The sequence below is a fragment of the Crotalus tigris genome, unplaced genomic scaffold (genome assembly GCF_016545835.1).
Source record: "Crotalus tigris isolate CLP2741 ecotype Arizona unplaced genomic scaffold, ASM1654583v1 scf7180000017844.36034, whole genome shotgun sequence".
NCBI classification, from domain to species: Eukaryota; Metazoa; Chordata; class Lepidosauria; order Squamata; family Viperidae; genus Crotalus; species Crotalus tigris.
This window is the reverse complement of record NW_024096669.1, coordinates 16,426-35,480: the sequence shown is the minus strand read 5'-3', so window position 1 is coordinate 35,480 and position 19,055 is coordinate 16,426. Positions and strand designations below refer to the sequence as shown.

The 19,055-nt window shown below is 38.4% G+C and overlaps 1 protein-coding gene across 7 annotated transcripts in view; it reads right to left on the bottom strand.

The window, feature by feature from the left end:
• Positions 1–946: 946 nt before the first annotated feature.
• Positions 947–19,055, bottom strand: part of LOC120307973 (R3H domain-containing protein 1-like) — a 34,527-nt gene continuing 16,418 nt past the window's right edge. Inside the window, exons 11-17 of one of the 7 annotated variants that reach the window (XM_039343335.1) lie at positions 13,940–14,094; positions 13,489–13,637; positions 9,037–9,140; positions 5,154–5,323; positions 4,272–4,422; positions 3,121–3,200; positions 947–1,374 (exon numbers count right to left, since the gene is read on the bottom strand). In XM_039343335.1, the coding sequence (XP_039199269.1) occupies positions 1,282–1,374; positions 3,121–3,200; positions 4,272–4,422; positions 5,154–5,323; positions 9,037–9,140; positions 13,489–13,637; positions 13,940–14,094 (902 nt within the window). In that variant the 3' untranslated portion in view covers positions 947–1,281. The remainder of the gene's footprint in view (positions 1,375–3,120; positions 3,201–4,271; positions 4,423–5,153; positions 5,324–9,036; positions 9,141–13,488; positions 13,638–13,939; positions 14,095–19,055) is intronic. The other 6 variants (XM_039343334.1, XM_039343337.1, XM_039343338.1 and 3 more) reach the window with 6 other exon arrangements.

Sequence of the window (19,055 nt, the reverse complement as noted above, 5' to 3'; positions counted from 1 at the left end):
GCAACTATCCTTTTCCTGCTATTCCTCTTGGCAGCTTTTGATACTGTTGATTACAGCAGTCTTCTGGGCCACCTGTGAGGGCTGGGAATGGGAGGCATTGTTTTATGATGTTTCTACTGCTTTTCAAAGAGACAGGTCCAGTCAATCATACAATGAGAGGTTGAGTCTGTGGGTGGCCTTATATGGAATGTCCCAGAGCAAAGTTCTCTCTCCCACTCTGTTCGACATCTACATGACATTCCCTTGAAGACCATTTGGAAACTCCAGCTGGTATAAAACACAGTGGCCTATTTATTATATTAAATTAATACTTGATTTTATAGAAGGTTTCAAAGCTTGGTTATGTATTTGAAGTACCTTAAGTCATGCTCTGTTGCAGACTGTTGCACACAGTACATAATAAGCAATTGGGCACACCAACTGATGCAGCAGAATTGCCCAAGAAAGACCATTGCAAGTCAGCATGAAAAGGAAGGTATAGACCAGTGGTGGCAAACCTATGGCACGCATGCCAGAGGTGGCACTCGGAGCCCTCTCTGTGGGCACACATGTCGTTGCACCACCCTTGCCTCCCCCCATGACGCCCTCATCAGCAGCCCCTCTGGAGGAGAATCGCCCCCAAATGTGGCCTACACGGAGCAGCGCAGCCAAGGACATGGGAGCCAGGCAGCGTAGACAAGACTCTGCCCTCACGCCCCATCCCGCACAGTTGATGCTGCGGGGTGTAGGCAGAGGGCATGGCCGCCATGGTGCTGCTGGGCTGCCTGGGCGATCTGTGGTGGGCCCTGGAGGCGGTGAGTGGCCCTCCGGGCAGGCAGGGTGAGGGCGGGACAGGGGGTGGAGCAGGGGTGGGGCCAGTTTTTGGGCACCCGATCTCTAAAAGGTTCACCATCACTGGTATAGACAGTGAGAAATAGAAGCTGGTGAGAGAAGGGGATGACTCTCAAACGTATGAGAAAGTATACCTATTCACTTAAGGTCAAACCTGCCCCTCCTGTTCAGGGAACATAGATTGTCAAATTAACTAAATTCAATCAATCACACATCTGGGGATCATTATGCTTGTGCCAAATAAATTTCAATTTCTTAATATTACCCTGGTGACCCACCCTAACATGCATGTCAATTCATTTTGGGCTGGCAGCAGCATGCAGGTTAAGCACTACTAACATAATCTGTATTCATCTCCATTATTCCTACAGAGCAGCATAAAAAAGAAAGAGGTATAATATACTACAATAGTTGCAATAGTTGCATCACAAAGTAATACTAGACAATGAGTTACATGCCTGGTTCTCCTGCACCAAGATCAGCTGAAACAGCCTTTTTAGCTGGTTTTCTTCCTCTATTTCCATGTCTGTTTCCTGGTTGACACTAAAATAGGAGTGAAGTTGATCAAGATGGGGGGAGAGAGAGAGAGAGAGAGAGGAGGGAGGGAGGGAGAGAGAGAGAGAATGAATTCAGATACATGTACATAAGAAATTGACCAGGAATGATATTTCTTCCACTTCCCACATACATATTTTCCAACCACAAAGAATGAAGATTGCCACGTGATCAATCTTAATGGAGCCATTTAAATGATATATTACAGCTTCTTGGAAAGAGATCTAGCACATTGTAACTTGAATTCACAAAACAGTGCGATGTTTTTAACTGTTTCATATTTTATTTGTTAACTATTTTAAGGACTTGTCTTTTATTGTTACCTGCCTTCAAAGTCCTATTGGCAGAAAGATGGAATATAAATAACAAATCATTTATTCATTGCAATGTAATTAGCAATTTCTGATTCAGGGAAGCAGCTAATATTTGACAGAGGTGTTTTTTTTAAGGCACATATATTTAGATTTACAAATAAGTGCTGATCTATGATGACCTTGGTGATCTCTGAGCTTAGTTGTTTGCCTGCACATGTTTCATTAGCTAACTAGGTTATATCATCAATGTGAGTGATTATAGGGTTTGCTCCATGTTTATATATACAGATAGTCCTTGACTTACGAACACAATTGAACCCAAAATTTCTGTTGTTAAGTGAGACTTTATTAAATGAGTTTTGCCCCATTTTACGACCTTTATTGCCACAGTTGTTAAGTGAATCATTGCAGTTGTTAAGTTAGTAACCCGGTTGTTAAGTGAATCTGGCTTCTCCACTGACTGCTTGTCAGATGTCGCAAAAAGCGATCATGTGATCCTGGGACACTGCAATTGTCATAAATATGAGCTAGTTGCCAAACAGCTGAATTTTGATCATGTGACCATGGGATGCTTCAACAGTCGTAAATGTGAAAAACGGTCATAAGTCACTTTTTTCAGTGCTGTTGTAACTTTGAACGGTCACTAAATGAACTGTTGTAAGTTGAGGACTACATACTTGCCCTGCTAGTTTTGATGACGGAATAGTTTCCTCTTTGGTGGTTCTGATTAGAGTATTGTTTTCTACCTGACCATTTGTCTAGTGTTGATCTCTGTTTATCTGAATGTTGGTGGCTGGAAAGGAGGAGTTCTGGTCTTTTTTTGTTTCCTTTCTCTTTTTTTATATCATCTCTTCTGAATGGTTTCTAAATGTGGTTTATCGCTATGTATGTTTTGATGGCTGATTTGTCCGACTGCCAAAATTCCAGGTATTTTGGCATTTGGCTTGGCTTAAGATGCTAATAACCTACTGGTTGAAACTTTCTTTTCTGACAGCTATTTTATGCTAGTGGTGTTGGAGAAGACTCTTGAGAGTCCCTTAGACTGCAAGGAGATCAAATCAGTCAATCCTAATGGAAATCAACCCTGACTGTTCCTTGAGAGGACCAATATTGAAGTTGGAGCTCAAATATTTTGACCACCAAAGGAGAAGAGAGGACTCCTGGGAAAAGACCCTGATGTTGGGAAAGACGGAAGGCAAAAGGAGAAGGGGACGGCAGACGATGAGATGGCTAGATAGTGTCAATGATGCAATGAACGTGAATTTGGGCTAACTCTGGGACACAATGGAGATCTGGGGGGCCTGGTATGCTATGGTCCATGGTATCATAAAGAGTCGGACATGACTTAGCGATTGAACAATGACAACATTTTGTTATATTCTGTTAGGTAGCCTACTGTAAAGAAAGCCCTTTTTCGTACCTGTGGACCTGCTATGTGCCCATGTGGCAGAGAAGGATTGTACTGCAAAGGCTGGCCAAGTAGAGGATATCTGGCATCTCCTGAACAAATACACAGAAACAAGATAATTTAAAATTCAAATACCAATGCTACTTTATGTTAAGAATAGGTAACTGGAAAATTAAAGACTATTTTGTATTCTTAAAAATTTATTTTTAGCAAAATTTTGCAGAAATCTTTTATTTAGGGAACATTTCATCTTTAAAAAAAAAAACAAAAAACAAAACCCAACTCTGCATCGCAGCATGGTGAAGTACTGCATGATGAAGTAAAGGAGTTTAAAGGTCTGGGATCACAGTGGGCTAAGTAAAATAAAATATATAATTACGTCGTAACATGTAGGCTACAAAGGTGCCTTCATATGCAAAAAAAAAAACATGACCCGAAAGAATGCGACAGAGATGCAAAACCTTGTAATCAGGATTGCCAGCTCCAAATATTGTAAACTCTCTTTTAGGAAGTCAAAGTTAATCAAAAGTTAGCTGAGTATATTAATAAAGAGCTGATCAAATGATGTTGGGAAAGACCGAGCCAGGCAGAGGGAGAGAGCTCAAGTAAGGAATGAGGCTCAAGTCCTTGCACACTTGCAAGCGGTCCAGAACTGATTCCCCTTAAGCTCCATAGACCCTCATCTATCTGTTCTCAGCCAAAGGCTGCTAGTCGGGGGAAATTCCTGTATAATGTGCAGGATATAATAAAGTGGTAAGCTTAAACCTTACAGGTGTAGGTCTGGTTACTTTTGCCTGACAATAAAGACTTCAAGAAAACTACAATAACTCACTGAAGTCTGCCCAATGGTCAGTGAGGATGCGAAGAGCCCCAAAAGTGTGGAGGCAAAGGTTACACACACACACACCGATTTGACCCTTGTGGTAAAACAATTAAAAATCTCTGTGACACAACATTATTATCCAAAATTCATAAATCTCACCTTGCTAGCAAATAAATTGAAGCAAACTGTGTCCTTACTTAGCGTTTAATGAGAATACCAATGGGAAAGCAAAACTTTCTTTCTTTTTTTTTTTTTGAAAGAAACAAAATGCAACTTCCTAATTAGATTTTAAAAGCCATAATAATGCTTAATTCAGTATTTAGGAAATGGTAGTTCTTACCTTGTCCTGGAACGAAATGTCGTGAGAATGGGGGCACAAGAGGAAGAGGTGTTAAAGTGGGACGGATGTTCTTCATGTTTGAGAGCTGAGTTGGTGCCGGTGACTGGGCTGGAGATGTGGCAGGGCTACCTATTTGTGGACTATGCTGTAGCTGTTAATTTAATGAGAGAGAGCGTAAATACACAATTTTGTCAGAGCATGGGAAAAAACATGCCTTTAATTCACTCAGCTATCTAGTTTAAATAATCTTCGCTGAGTACAAATAATTCTGTGATGTGTAACCCTGTTGAACTCTCACATTTAGCAATTTCTTGAAAGGCTGAACCTCCTTTCCTATAGTTAAGAGGCGTAACATCAACATAAGTGACGTGAACAGAAAAACACTCTGTTTCTACACATTTTTGGATACTATGTAGAAGGATCCATACTCTAGAACTCTATTACAGTGTTTCCCAAACTTGACAATTTTAAGGCATGTGGACTTCAACTCCCAGAATTCCACAGCCAGCAACGCTGGCTGTGGAATTCTGGGAATTGAAGTCCTCATGCCTTAAAATTGTCAAGTTTGGGAAACACTGCTCTATTATATAATCTTCTAATCTCAGTCAATGTAACCTTCTGTTAATTTTCTTACAGTACTGGACTTTAGACTTCTACGATTTTCTTAATATATTTTGGGGTACGGGATGGCATTTGAATTACGGAAAACTCAACCCTTCCCGGATCCAAAACCAGAGCAAATTTCCTATTTGAATTTGAATTTCATCCTTCCTTCAATATCTAAAAATCCAGTCTGGATAACAAACATTTGAACACCCTTGTAAAAGGGATGTTTCCCTTCCTGAAAATATCTAGGTTTTCCAAACACAGGATAAGTTATACCTGTGGGCAACTCTCCAATGAACCAAACTCTGTCGACTTCTGCCCTCTTTGATGATCGCAATAATATTTATTCTGCTTCCACTGAGGAGGGGAATGGGGCCGAGGCTGAGGATTATTGGGAATATTGAGCTGCATCATTACCATTCCTCCACTGGGTGGTGGTGCTACTGCTGCAAAACAAAGATTGGAAAGAAGAGGTGTTAGTATTTCTCCTTTGCCATGCTGAAAAATCTAAGCAAATCTATCTTTAGGTTGATGTTATCAATCAAGGCCTTGCGCAATGCTCTGTCAATGTCAGACTTGCAGCTAAGAGCTTTTTGATTCTAATTCCTGTGGTTCCGTCTAACTGTGTTTGCCTGCAGACGAATAATTTGCTTTAGAGCAGTGGTTCTCAACCTATGGGTCACGACCCCATTTGGAGTTGATCGACCATTTCACTGGGGTCGCCAAGCAAGGCTGTCCGCCATTTTTTCCCCCTTTTCCAGCGGGTGCCTTACCTCCCTTGGACTGGGCCAGCTGGTGGCCCAGCCGGTGGTCGGCCTGCTCCGTCTCTACCGCTTGCCAGCTACGCCTCGGCTGGCGCAGGGGGCGGCACCACGCATGCGTGGCACTCCCAGGCAGGGAAAGTCCTTGACTTACAACCGGTTGGGTAGTCCTTGACTTACGACCAGTTTAGTCCTCAACTTACGACCAGTTTAGTCCTCGACTTACGACCAGATGGGGGGTCGTGGCATTAAAAAGGTTGAGAACCACTGCTTTAGAGTATTGGAGGGACTTTGAAGGAGAGTTGGGGGCAATGGGAGAGCAGGGTGAAAGTAGTTCTTGAATAAACAGAGTTGGAAGGACCTTAGAAGTCTTCTGGAATGTAGTCTAACCCCCCCCCCCAGTCAAGCAGGAGATCCCATAGCAGTCCAGAAAAATGTTGTAGTCATTTGTAGCTGATCTGGTGCACCTGATTCTAAGTTTAGGGATTTGAGATAGTGATAAATGTAAGGGTATGCTTACTTTTTTCACATTCATAATTTGTGTTAATGTTTATTTAAATTTCCCAATGGACTACTAAATGTAAATAGTACAGTACATGATATTTGTTATGTTCTTCCTCCCTTTATTAATTATATTGTTGAAATGAAGAACAAATATCTGAGTGATCAAAAAGTCAAACATTTCAAGGGTTATGTGTTTTCATATGACTATATTTAACGATTGGTATATTTTAACTATCTGCTCTAGAAAAGTTGAATAAACTTACCCATCGCTTAGAGTCTATGATAATTGAATTCTTGCCCAATTTGAGTACTTTTTAAAAATTTGACGCTGTTATGAGTTAACAAACTTAAGAACAGAAGGCCTCCCAATTGGAAGAAGTGTTTGAGCTCTTGTGAATGCAAATAACACTAAATATAGCCAAATATACTTTGGGCCTTCTGTTATGGGGGACTTGTAGGACTCAACTTTATCGTAACTTTGTTAATCAGAGATGGAGGAAGACAAGGCAACTTTTAACTGATTCTTCTCCCCCCCCCCCGGTGTTCTCTCTCTCTCTCTCTCTCTCTCTCTCTCTCTCTCTCTCTCACACACACACACACACACACACACACACACACACACACTTCTTGAAAAATTGGTTTACAAAACTGAACAGCTGAAAAGATGGCTCAAAAGAATTACCACTGCTGGAATTCAAACACTTCTACCAAATGGAGGCCTTTTGTTTTTAAGACTGCTTATTTAATTAAATTAAAAGTTAATTTAAAAATCTGTTTTTGGGATTCTCATACAGCAACTTTAAAAAAAGTGCTCAAGTTAATTTCGCAAGAATTCAATTATTACAAAGTCCAAACGATGGGTAATTTTTTTTGAGTTTTCTACAGCGGATAATTAAAATATACTAATTATTAAATATAGTCATCCGAAAACATATACTCCTTTGAAATGTTTAACTTTTTATCCCACAGATATTTGATCTTCATTTCAATAATATAATTAATGAAAGGGGTAAATATAACAAATATCATGTACAGTACTATTTTTTTTAGTCCTTTGGGAAACTTAAATAAACATCAATGCAAATTACGCGTACATACAGCTATATTTAACACTACCTCAAACTCCTAAACTTAGAATCAGGCACACCAGATCAGCTACAAATGACTACAGCATTTGTCTGGACTGGTATAGGGTCTCCTGCTTGAACAGGGGGTTGGACTAGACCAGGGGTCGGCAACCATAAACACTCAAAGAGCCACTTGGACCTGTTTCCCACAGAAAACACTGAGAACCACAAAACTCACGTGCACATGTGTGCACGCCGGAGGGGGGGGGCTTGATTGAAGAGTTTAATTAAAAAGAAATAGGTGCTGTGCATGAGTTCTCTCTCTCTCTCCTCTCCCTCTCTCCTTCTCTCTCTTTCCCTTTCTCTCTCTCTCTCTCTTTTTCTCTCTCCCCCTCCCTCTCTCCAATCTTCTGCTCACCTGGCAAGCTGGCTCCACGCTGTTCTTCAACAAGCTGACACACATCACACACATACACACATACAGAGAGAGAGAAGGAAGTGCAAGTGCCTCTCTCTGTCTCTGCAAATGGCAGAGGAGGCTGGGAGCCACAGGAGAAGGCTCAAAGAGCCGCATGCGGCTCCGGAGCCGCGGGTTGCAGACCCATGGACTAGACAAGTCCCTTCCAACTCTGTTATTCTGTTATTGTTGGGGAGGATTTGGGAGAAATCTGTCTTTATTGAATCTTCAGATGTTTCGTTTGGTTTGTTCTTTGTTGTTGAAGTATGGTATTATCACACCTAGATTGAAAGAGCTCTCTGAGATCTTGAAGCTCTTGCTTTTGGATTGTCCTAAGTATTTAAGCTTTAGCTTCACAGTTAGTGCCTTCAGGCTGTAGCTCATCTAATATTGAATCACCTGCTCTTGCTTCCCCCCCTCCCCCGATACTATCAGTATAATAGTAGATGGCCATTCCACCACCTTTTGCTTTGGAAAAATGTTTTCAAGCTCTCTTCTCTTTGCCCTCTCCAAAAAACTTTTTATCCCAAAATCTGTCTACAGTCCCCCCATCAATTATACTGACAAACTCCCTGACACTTGCAAAATGCTTTTTTTTAAGTATGCAGGAATAGATGTGAAACTTTTGTACCATGTACTGTTTTAAGCGAATTTTAAGACAAGTCCATGCGTATAGTATTTAAAGCCAATAAACTGTCATTTCCTCATTTACCATTAGATTTATATCCTGTGTTTTATTTATATCCTGTGTTTTATTTTATTTTGTATGCCTCAAAGTGATGTTGTCAAGGTAATAATTTAACAACTAACCAGCTTGTATAATGTGAGATGTATGATGTAATGATGGGAATGATTCAGCAGGGTCTGTGTCCCTTTAAGAGCCTTTGTATAAAAGGAAGGCTCTGCTACTGTGTTCTTTCTTTTCCATTTCCTGCTGTAATTGTGGTTTGTTGGATCCTGCTGTGTTAGTACGTGTGTGTATATTATTTCTGGTGTATGATATTGTAGATAGTGTAAGATAAACCACCATTTAAACACAAACCACTGTTTACTGTGTTTATTCCTGGATTATCTCAGCACAATAAGCTGTGCACGCTCTGACAGATGTACATAATGTTACCAATTTTACCCCAGGAACCAGTGAGATAAGCTGGACTGGGACAAAGCAACAAGCCTCTTTTCATACCTAAGGGAGGACTAAAATTCACAGTTTCCCTGTTTTTAATGCAGCACCTGAATCACTGCATCAAAATGACTCTCTTCCAATTCTTTGCCATAATGCACTGGTACAAAAATGATTTTTTTTTTAAAAAAAAAAATCTAATTAAGTGAAGAAGAATGGATTAATTTGTTAGGTTCTATTTTCACACCTGCACACTGTTGTCCTTGGAGCTGTTGGGAATTACAAGGTGATGTTGTTCTAGGAAACTGTATCTGCTCTGACCCTGGAGGTTGAAGATATGCCACTGAAGAGCTGCAGCAGATTGGAAGGGGGAGGGGAGAGGGAAAAAAAGAACAATAGAAGCATATTAAATCGCAACATTCATTTCATCCATAATGCTTTAAATAGACGAAAATTGCAAGCTTAATTGGGATTTACGCAAAAACAGACATCATGCACTCCAGAAATTAAAATTAATGGTTGTATCGTTTCTCATGACTTTCTTTTCTTATAAAATAGTAAATGTCAATAATAGATTGTCTACCTTAATTACCTTTTCGGTCTCTTAGGAAACAGATGAACAAGTTTAATTTGCTTTCAACTGAAGCCAAGGTGGCGCAGCAGTTAGAGTGCAGTTAGAGTGCAGTACTGCAGGCCACTTTAGCTGACTGTTCAGCAGGTCAGTGGTTCAAATCTCACCGGCTCAAGGTTGACTCAGCCTTCCATCCTTTCGAGGTAGGTAAAATGAGGACCCAGATTGTTGGGGGCAATGTAAATATATATATATATATTGCTTACTGGTGTACACCGCTTAGAGAGTGCTTGCACTTAAAGCGGTATATAAGTCTCATAAATAAATAAATAAATAAGGCTGAAAATATATTCTAAGTTATTTCCCTTTCCTAAATTAATGGGTATTTGATTATTTTAGAATTAATCAGGTTGTAAAAAGAACAAATTATCTCTACAATGTATCTTAATAAAGTTAGTATGAATATAACATTGGACTTAACAGCTAGTTAACTAGATAGATAGACAGAATTGCTATTTTTCTTTTTCTAACTTTTCTGTGCATTATTCAAAGAGTAACTTTTGTAAAGGTGACAAGGCTCTAAAGACTGATGTTAATTTAAATGTATCATAGTGACTTGTTAAATAATAATAATAATTAAACTAAGGTACACAAACATCAAAGTAATCCTAAATGTTGAAAAAAAAACCCAATACAGAAACAATCCCACTGAAAGTTAAAGTTTGGATCACAATGATTTTAAACTGCTTTATTCTTCTCCTACCAAAAAACCAAGATGAGCCAAAGAGTTATGTAGGATAGCATTGCATATTTTTCCAGAAGATCTTTTGTAGTGTGCCTTCCTTTCCTTCCAAACTATGCTATATCAACTTATTTTCAACACCTATTGCCATATATCCAGCTGCACAGGACAATAGAACACTGCTCCTTAAAATATTTTAATAAATCATGACATTTGAAATTTAAATTCATTTTAAATAAATTCATACATTCAGAATTTCCTTTTTTAATGGAAGATTTACATCCATATCATTAAAGGAAGAGGACCTCGGAGTATCAGCAAGGTCAGGAAATAGATACCACAAGGACTACTAGAACTCTATTATGGTAGGTAGGAGATACTTATAAAACATTGAAATACTGATGTTCTGAGATTCTACATCTGTCTTCCCATGTTTTCTTGATGGAGCTGCCATCCTAGCTGTGCAAATTACAATCTTCCACATGATGGCACAAGATACAGTCAATAATAAAATTTAATTTTGTCGAAGATATTGAAAAAACTGCACTTAATCACTAGGTGTATATTTGCTATATGCTATACAAACCAAGCATTTTTTTTCTTCCTAGTATTTTCCTGTAAGTTCAGGATCTGCTTTTTTTCTGATTAAACAAGAGTTGATACATTGGTTGTGACAGGAACTGACCGGTCAGCTTGTTGCCCAAGCTTAACATCTTAGGCAGTTTTCTTATCTAAAGTAGGACTAGAACTCACAGTCTCCTGGTTTCTAGCCTGATGCCTTGATCACTAGACCTTAACCACTAGAACTCTCTATTGCACAAACCAAATGCATACAATTAGGAATATATATAATTTGATGAATGAATGAATAAATAAATAATAAAGCCTAGTTTCTCACCATCCATCTCCAACTAATCCTGTTCTGTAAAGTTTCACTGTAAGAGAATTCTAATTGTCATTACAGACTATGAGATTAAGAATACATCCATCAGTATTTTTATAGTTGAACTAAACCACCGAAGTAAATTTCCCATATTTGTTTCAATTATTAAAAAATACTGAACATATATAAATATAAAATATTTATATTAAGAAATAGGAATGAAGTCAATGCACTTTAAATATTTAAGTAGGAATATGTACCATCTTTTAGGCTTGTAAGCATATCTGGAGCTTGAGAGCATGTTTTCAGCATTCTCATAAAATGTCTGCAACGTGGAGTATTATAGCTATCCATCAGAACACTAAATGCACTAACTAATAAGGATACGTCCTACCATCCTTCATCATTCTTGTCTTTTTTTCTGGCAGTTGAATGTAACTCTTAATACCATGCCACTGCCACAGTCCTTTTAAAATTTCTAAGTATGCCCGTGGGTTCCACAGAGGTCAGAAGAATTCCTGGAAATTAAGATGATGCTTTGCAATATGCAGTTTCCTATTTATTTACATTATGAAAATGAAAAATAAAAACTACTCAGCATCTGGTGCCTTTTCCTAATTTGGGAAGCAGGGGGCAAATAATATTGAAAAGCTGATATATCGACTATTCTGCATCAGAAAAAAAAAATCCCTGAAAATAACCATTTTTTAAAAAGATGGTAGAACAAAAGTGCGTATAGTCCAGGCCATGGTTTTCCCAGTTGCAATGTATGGCTGTGAAAGTTGGACCATAAGAAAGGCTGAGCGCCAAAGAATTGAGGCCTTTGAACTATGGTGCTGGAGAAGACTCCTGCGAATCCCTTGGACTGCAAGGCATTCAAACCAGTCAGTCCTAGAAGAGATCAACCCTGACTGCTCTTTAGAAGGCCAGATCCTGAAGTTGAAACTCAAATACTTTGGCCAACTAATGAGAAGGAAGGACTCACTGGAGAAGGGCCTAATGCTGGGAAAGATTGAGGGCAATAGAAGAAGGGGACGACAGAGAATGAGATGGCTGGATGGAGTCACTGAAGCAGTAGGTGTGAACTTAAATGGACTCCAGAAGATGGTAGAGACAGGAAGACCTGGAGGAACGTTGTCCATGGAGTCGCGATGGGTCGGACATGATTTGCAATTAACAACAACAAAAATAACAAAAATACCCATGTCGCAATCACATAGAACAGAAATAGGAACTTTCTGCAGATTCCAGAAATATGTTTATTTTAAGAACAAAGTACACCTTCACACATATTCATATAATGGGTTAAAAAAGTAAAAACAGCTAATGCTTTAAAAAAAAAACTGGCATGATTCCCATATCCTGCACAGTAATTTTTTTGTCAAACCCTAGCTCATTATTTGCACCATATTCTACTTTTTTTCCTTCTACATAGCTTTACAAATTCCCAGTGTAGTTTTCTTTGACTTTAGAGAAGCACTATCTCACAGTAAGGAGTGACTCACTCCTATTCCCTGACATTAGCTGATTTAACTGTTCTGTGATCCTTCTGTAGCACGCACACAAACATTTTTTGGTGGGGGAAAGATTACATTCACTTGCTTGGCAGTGCTGTTCACCCCTTCGTTTATCCTCAACAGTAGAAAGACTGAGGACATTACTTGAGGTTATTTTGGGCATCCACTGAGAAATAGGGCAGAACCTTATGTATTATGTATAAAGCAGAGCAGCAAGTCAAGGTCTTTATACTGTGGAGAAGGTGAACTTTTAAAAATAAATAAGTGCATGCATCTACTGAGGAATGCATTGGAAGCTGATAGTGATATCACCAGAAGGAGTCCAAGAATTTTTTGAAACAAAATAGATGCATTTCAAGCAATCGAAGAGGCTTAATGCCCTTGTTCTGCTGATAATTTCTACAAAAATCTCAAAATGTTTTTATTCCTTTGGGTTTCAGCTTCCATGCATGCCTCATACAGGGGAGGAAAGAACAGATTCATAGTTTCCCATCCCAGAAGGGAAGGAAGAAGCACAATGCAAATTGCTGGACATGGAGCAATATATTACATGAAGCGTGAGAACTCAAATCAGATGCTCTAGTGTAAAATATGGAATTTAATCTCCAAGCATAAAAAAGGAGATTGCTCTATGATTAAACATTTATATAGGTAGGGAGAAAATGTTTCTGAAAACTAAAAAGCCACTCCATCCCATTCTGTCATTTCTAAAAACTAAGCAGGCACAATTAAAACTTCTGCTCATTTTCATACTCCTTAAAGATATCCTTTTAAATAACATTGACATGAAACAATGGTTTAGCGTACACAGACATTAAAAAAATAGGATTAAATCATACCACATTATTCAAATTCAACTTTGATGGGTTTGTAAGTTATTGATACTGTTTTTCATTGTGGCTTCTTTGACCACAATCTTTTAATAATCTTTTAATAAATAGCAACCTCCCACTAAAATCTAATCTAAAATCTTAAATTATACTCACCTTAAATTATTCTGCTGTCCAGATGGAATGACACTATAATAAACGGGCATTCCTGATGTGGGGAGTCCTTGGTTTGACTGACTGGGAATAACCACTGGCTGCTGATATGTTTGTTGGGACAGTCCTTGGGAAACTGGAGCCATGGAGACCTAAGAATTAGAGTATTGCAGGATCACTAATAGTGAGCAGACACATAAACAATGGCAGATTGTTCATACAAAAGAAGCATACAAGGCAACCAAAAAGTACTGAAGCCTAGTATCCAAAAAAGTATGTAAGAATCTAGCATTTATGCTGACCCACTACAAATTGTACATGGATAGCCACAAAAGTGAATGTTCATCTGGATAAAATAATCTCTTTCAAATCAGAACTGGAAGAAAGGACAAAAACGTTCTGAGAACTGTATTCGGCAAAGCTACTTATATTTTAACACTATCACACGGCTTACTTGATAAGATGGCATGGGAGGATATGGAACAAGTACTCCTTGAATCTGATTTCCAATGTTGTTGGGTTGGCCTCCAACTAGATTTTGGTTTTGTGACTGCTGGACACCAACTAAACCCTGGTAGTTTTGCTGCTGGTTAGGCATAACTTGGTAACCTGCAAGTATACAAATATTTAAGACAAGGATAGAGTAATATGACAGGGTAATATGAAAAAAAATTACATACCCAAGTATTCTTTAAATATAATGACTACACCACTTTTCTATGGGATACTTTAAAAAATGCCACATAAAACAGCAGAGATAATTTATGACTCAGTAATATTTGTGTGATAATGACCAAAATCTTAGCTGTGGTTTGCTGTGAATGACTGTCTACAAGCTTACATTCATAACCAGCTAATCTGCCTACCAGCTTGATGTAGACATATAACCAACAATTTCATGATAGAGAGATGTTATATATCACATAGCCACAGTGATCTCTAGAAAACAGATAATTTTTTTTAGCTAGGAACATTGTGTTAAGGTTTATCTGTAGAATCCTGTTTTCTGAAGAAATAAATTGAATTCAACTCCATTTTTATTAAAGTTCATTTTCCCCATATAAGATAACTAGTACCATCTTGGAGTTTGCCTGGAAGATCTCTTCCTATATTTTCATTTTTTAGTCTATTGATTTGTACTGTCTTGTGGATTTTCTGTTAGATTGGTGACCCTGTTCAAGGTAACTCTACCTTACCTTACCTTACCTTATCTTACCTTACTCTATCTATCTATCTACCTACCTACCTACCTACCTACCTACCTACCTACCTACCTACCTACCTTGCATCTTAATATTTGAAGTTTTTAACTATATATATTTTACTGTGATAACGTAGTGGTTAGAATGCGGTACTGCAGGCTACTTCTGCTGACTGCCAGCTGTCAGTTTGATTCTCACTGGCTCAAGGTTGAATCAGCCTTCCATCCTTCCAAGGTCAGTAAAATGAGGACCCAGATTGTTGGGGGTAATAGGCTGACTCTGTAAACTGCTTAAAGAGGGCTGTAAAGCACTGTGAAGAGGTATATAAGTCTAAGTGCTAAAGTGCTACTATATTTTAAAATAAAGTTTCCTTTTTGCTTCTCTCAGGTGAGATTAGTGAAGATGGCCTGCACTCTCTAATTATATCTCTATAAAGTACACGGGCATGAGATCAAATTATAAAGCTTATTTCCTTTTTAGAAATGTATATCTCTTAATTGCCAGAAAGGCAGCACTGATTGTGACTGTCCTATCTCACATAGGGGAAGGATACCATGTGAAGATCTCTGGAAGACAGATTGTGGCAGCAAATGCTAAGCCATTAACACAAAGCAGGTGGTCAAACCAGAGTGTAAAGGACTGTCAAGACTTCCAACAAATAATAACCACAACATTTTTCAGCTAAATACATTTGTATTTTATACTGGATCAAAACTAAACTTATTTGTTGAATAGCGGTCAACATGCAACTTTATGTTCTAATTATGCCAGATAAGTAGAAATATCTATCAACTTTAGCTTCATTAAACCATAATTTGTTAGTTCTGATTCATGGCACAATATAACAGTGCTTTGCATATGTACATTTATGTGCTTGTCTGGCTACAGATAAATCACTTTTCCAAGACTCAAAATAGCCCTAAACATACCAAGATTATGAATATATTTTACAGCTTAGGCTTTCTTTTAATTGTTTATCAGAATGGTAGTGGGAAGCCTCTTCAGCAAATCTGAAAATCTCCAAATTCTCATTGATGTTATTTAAAAGGCAGCCATCACATTATATAAACACATCACATTTCTTCAGGCAGAATTGAACAGATTTGATTTTCTGAATTGTTTTAACCAGTGTTTCTTGATCTTGGTAGCTTTCAGATAGCTTAGTTGGCTGGGGAATGCTGGGAGTTGATGTCCACACATCAGAAAATTGCCAAGGTCGACACACAACAACTTTGGAAGACTGAGAAGATGATCAAACTTAGACACCTGTTTCATATTGAGAATGAGTTCTTCAGCCAAGTGAAAGAAAAAAAGATGGAACGCCATTGTTTTGTTATTCAGTGGAACAGGTTTTAGAAAAAAGGCTTCACTTTTTCCACACAACTCGAAAATTATTCACAGGTCACTTGTCGGACAATCAACCAACCTCTTACAGTTCATGTAAAAGAACAAAACATAACTAATTATGAAGATTAAGATGAGTATAGATTGGAAGCCACAAGACTCTCTTGTGAAGGGAAAGACGATTCCTTCCCAATAGACAGCCTTCTCTGAATTTTTTGGCAGTCAATCAAAGTTTATTACAGTTCTAATTTTTGGCAGTCAAACAAAGTTTATTACAATCCTAATTGTAGAAAGGGTGCAAAAGCCTTGCTCAGACATTCTAATTAACCAAAGAAGAGGGAGAATAAGGTCAATTTGTCATTAGGTTAAGAGCTGTTGAACGGGGAATGTTTCCCAATTTTTTTTAAAAAAAAATCTTACCACCAACATTTACTTTCATTTTGCCAAAAGGAATTAAGACAGCGGTTCTCAACCTATGGGTCGCGACCCCAGTTGGGGTCGATCGACCATTTTTCGGGGGTCGCCAAAGGCGGCGATCCGCCATTTTCTCCCCTCCGGGGGGCGCCGCACATGCACACTGCACATGGGGTGTCGCGCATGCGCATGACGCATGGGGGCGCCGCACCGCGCATGATGTTTGTGTGACAGGGGTCGCCGTCACACAAACGTTGAGAACCACTGAATTAAGATGTTAATGGAACAGAGCAGAGCTGGTGTCTTAGTTTTCACTCTCATCACTAGAAATGTTCAACACAAGAATAATGCTTTGAAGTTTTTTAATCAGCAACCTTTGGTTCCTGAATAAGGGACTGACTTTTTTTTATAGTTCCTTTTAGCCTTTTTTATAATTACTAATTCCTCTCCTATTAAATTATCTCTTCTTCTCACACCTTCCTTCCTTCCTTCCATGTTTCTATGAATAAAAGGACACTTTTTATGTGAGAAGAATATTTGCTATAAACAAATGGAGATCAATTAATTTTGTAAATGCTCAATCCCACAGAATTTGCTTATTTGTTTTTTATAACATTTATTGCCTGCCCATCCTATCACAAGTAACTCTGGGTGGCTTACAATCATGAAAGATAAATATGCTAAAAACATAAATAAGTTTAAAAAGCCAAACGCCACGCCAAGAGTCGGACACAACTGAATAGATAACATCATCATCCGTGTTGTATCTTATTTTACAAACAACATTTTCATTTCCCAGTGTAGCCTGCACACTGTGGCTCTTCCTGCTGGTCTCCTATTCCAGTTACTAAAGCCCGTCTGATCTAGCATAAGATTTTTGTAATTAGTAAAGGTCATCCACTTCCTAAAATCAGGATTCTTCTTGTCCCTCTTTTTAAATAAACTACATGCTGGAAAAGTATTTGGCAATCCAACAGACTATGCAAAATAAAACAAATTGTTCTTGGGCACCAAGTGCACATTAACATGTAATGGATGCATACACTAAAGTTGCAGAAGCTCTGCTATTTCAACATTTCTGTTTCTCAGGGACTGCAGTGTAGCTGTGAAAGTTATTCTGAGTCTCCTGGCACTTTTGCACCGGTAAAAATCAATTTTCCATGCTGAGAGAAGGACTAAGACAATATAAATTGACTGCTAACATATTTCGCCCTGGGTTCCAAAGCACCTTGCTATTTTTAGCTGCACTCTTCCTCCTCAGCGTACCAAGAAACGCAGCATTCAGCAGGAAAAGAAAGAGAAAGAGCATCTGCGGAGACAGATGGTTATATTTTGCAGCCAGATTATTAAAGAATGGTTAAAAACTGATGCTCGGAGATTACAAAAAATGAACAGCAGTTCTAGATCCTGAGTGTCCTTAAGTATTGAAACGGCTCCCACTATCCAGACCCACATATTATACATATATCAGCTAGAAAGAGGCACAGCCTCCGTTAAAACATTAAAATCTCAATCATGGCAGGATTCTAAAAAAACAAAAGAACGCAGGACAAATAAAACAGACCACATAAAGACAAACACTTGTCTAAAATATTCCTGCCCTGGGCATTACTTTCCTGATACTTTCTCGGAGTATCTGAGGCGAAGGATGAAGATCAGCCTATTTTTTTTAAAGAGGAAAAAACACAATCCTTGATAAGAAAGTCACAATTGAAGACAGATGCACCTGCAACCCCTTTACAAAGGAAGCCAGAAAGCAGCTGAAAAAGAGACCGGTTCACTGTGAGATATGTAACCCTCTCAGACAGTGTTACGGCCCCGAATCCAACAGCTCACGATAAAACCAATCTATTCTACAAGGGCTGTTTGTTGCAGAGACACACACAGAATTGTGCTCGGAATACAAGTGTTTTTATCACTGACTGGACTGATTATAATGCATTTTTCACAATCTTGTGATGTAAGTCTTGTTTATCCTTCTTATAGCAAATGTTCAATACCAACAGTTCAAATGTGATTTTTTAATTTTTTTTCAACAGGCCCACATATTTCAACCAGCATCTTCTCCAACGGGTTCTGCATATTTTATACTCAGCATTGCCCTTCCCACTGCCCTGAAATCTAATGCTTAATCCAATTCAAACCAGATCTCCTTTGCTCAGTTTCCACCTATCTTAACTATGAATCCTCTGAATTCATAATTGAGATAAATGGAAATTGAGAACACTGAGCACCCGTCTTAGGGAAATGGTGACTATGAAATATAAATAAATAATAAAATAAATACAATTCCCAAAGGTTCCTGATTTGTGCTTAAGGCACAGGATACAAGGATGAACTTTTCACCGAATTTTGTCGTTATTTCAGCATTTGCTTCTTGAAAACAACCTCACCCCGACTTTTTGTTAAAACACTTCTCCATAGCAAGCACAGATTAGTAATATCTGCATGATTCATGTAACAGAAAATATAGAATATTGAATCAAGTGGTAAATATTTAAGTCCGATAACCCACTATATATTTGTGTCTCATCAAAAGCAATATCCAGGGCTGCATGAAAAGATGTATCAGAAACCACACAGGAATTTTAATATCTGTATAATGTATAC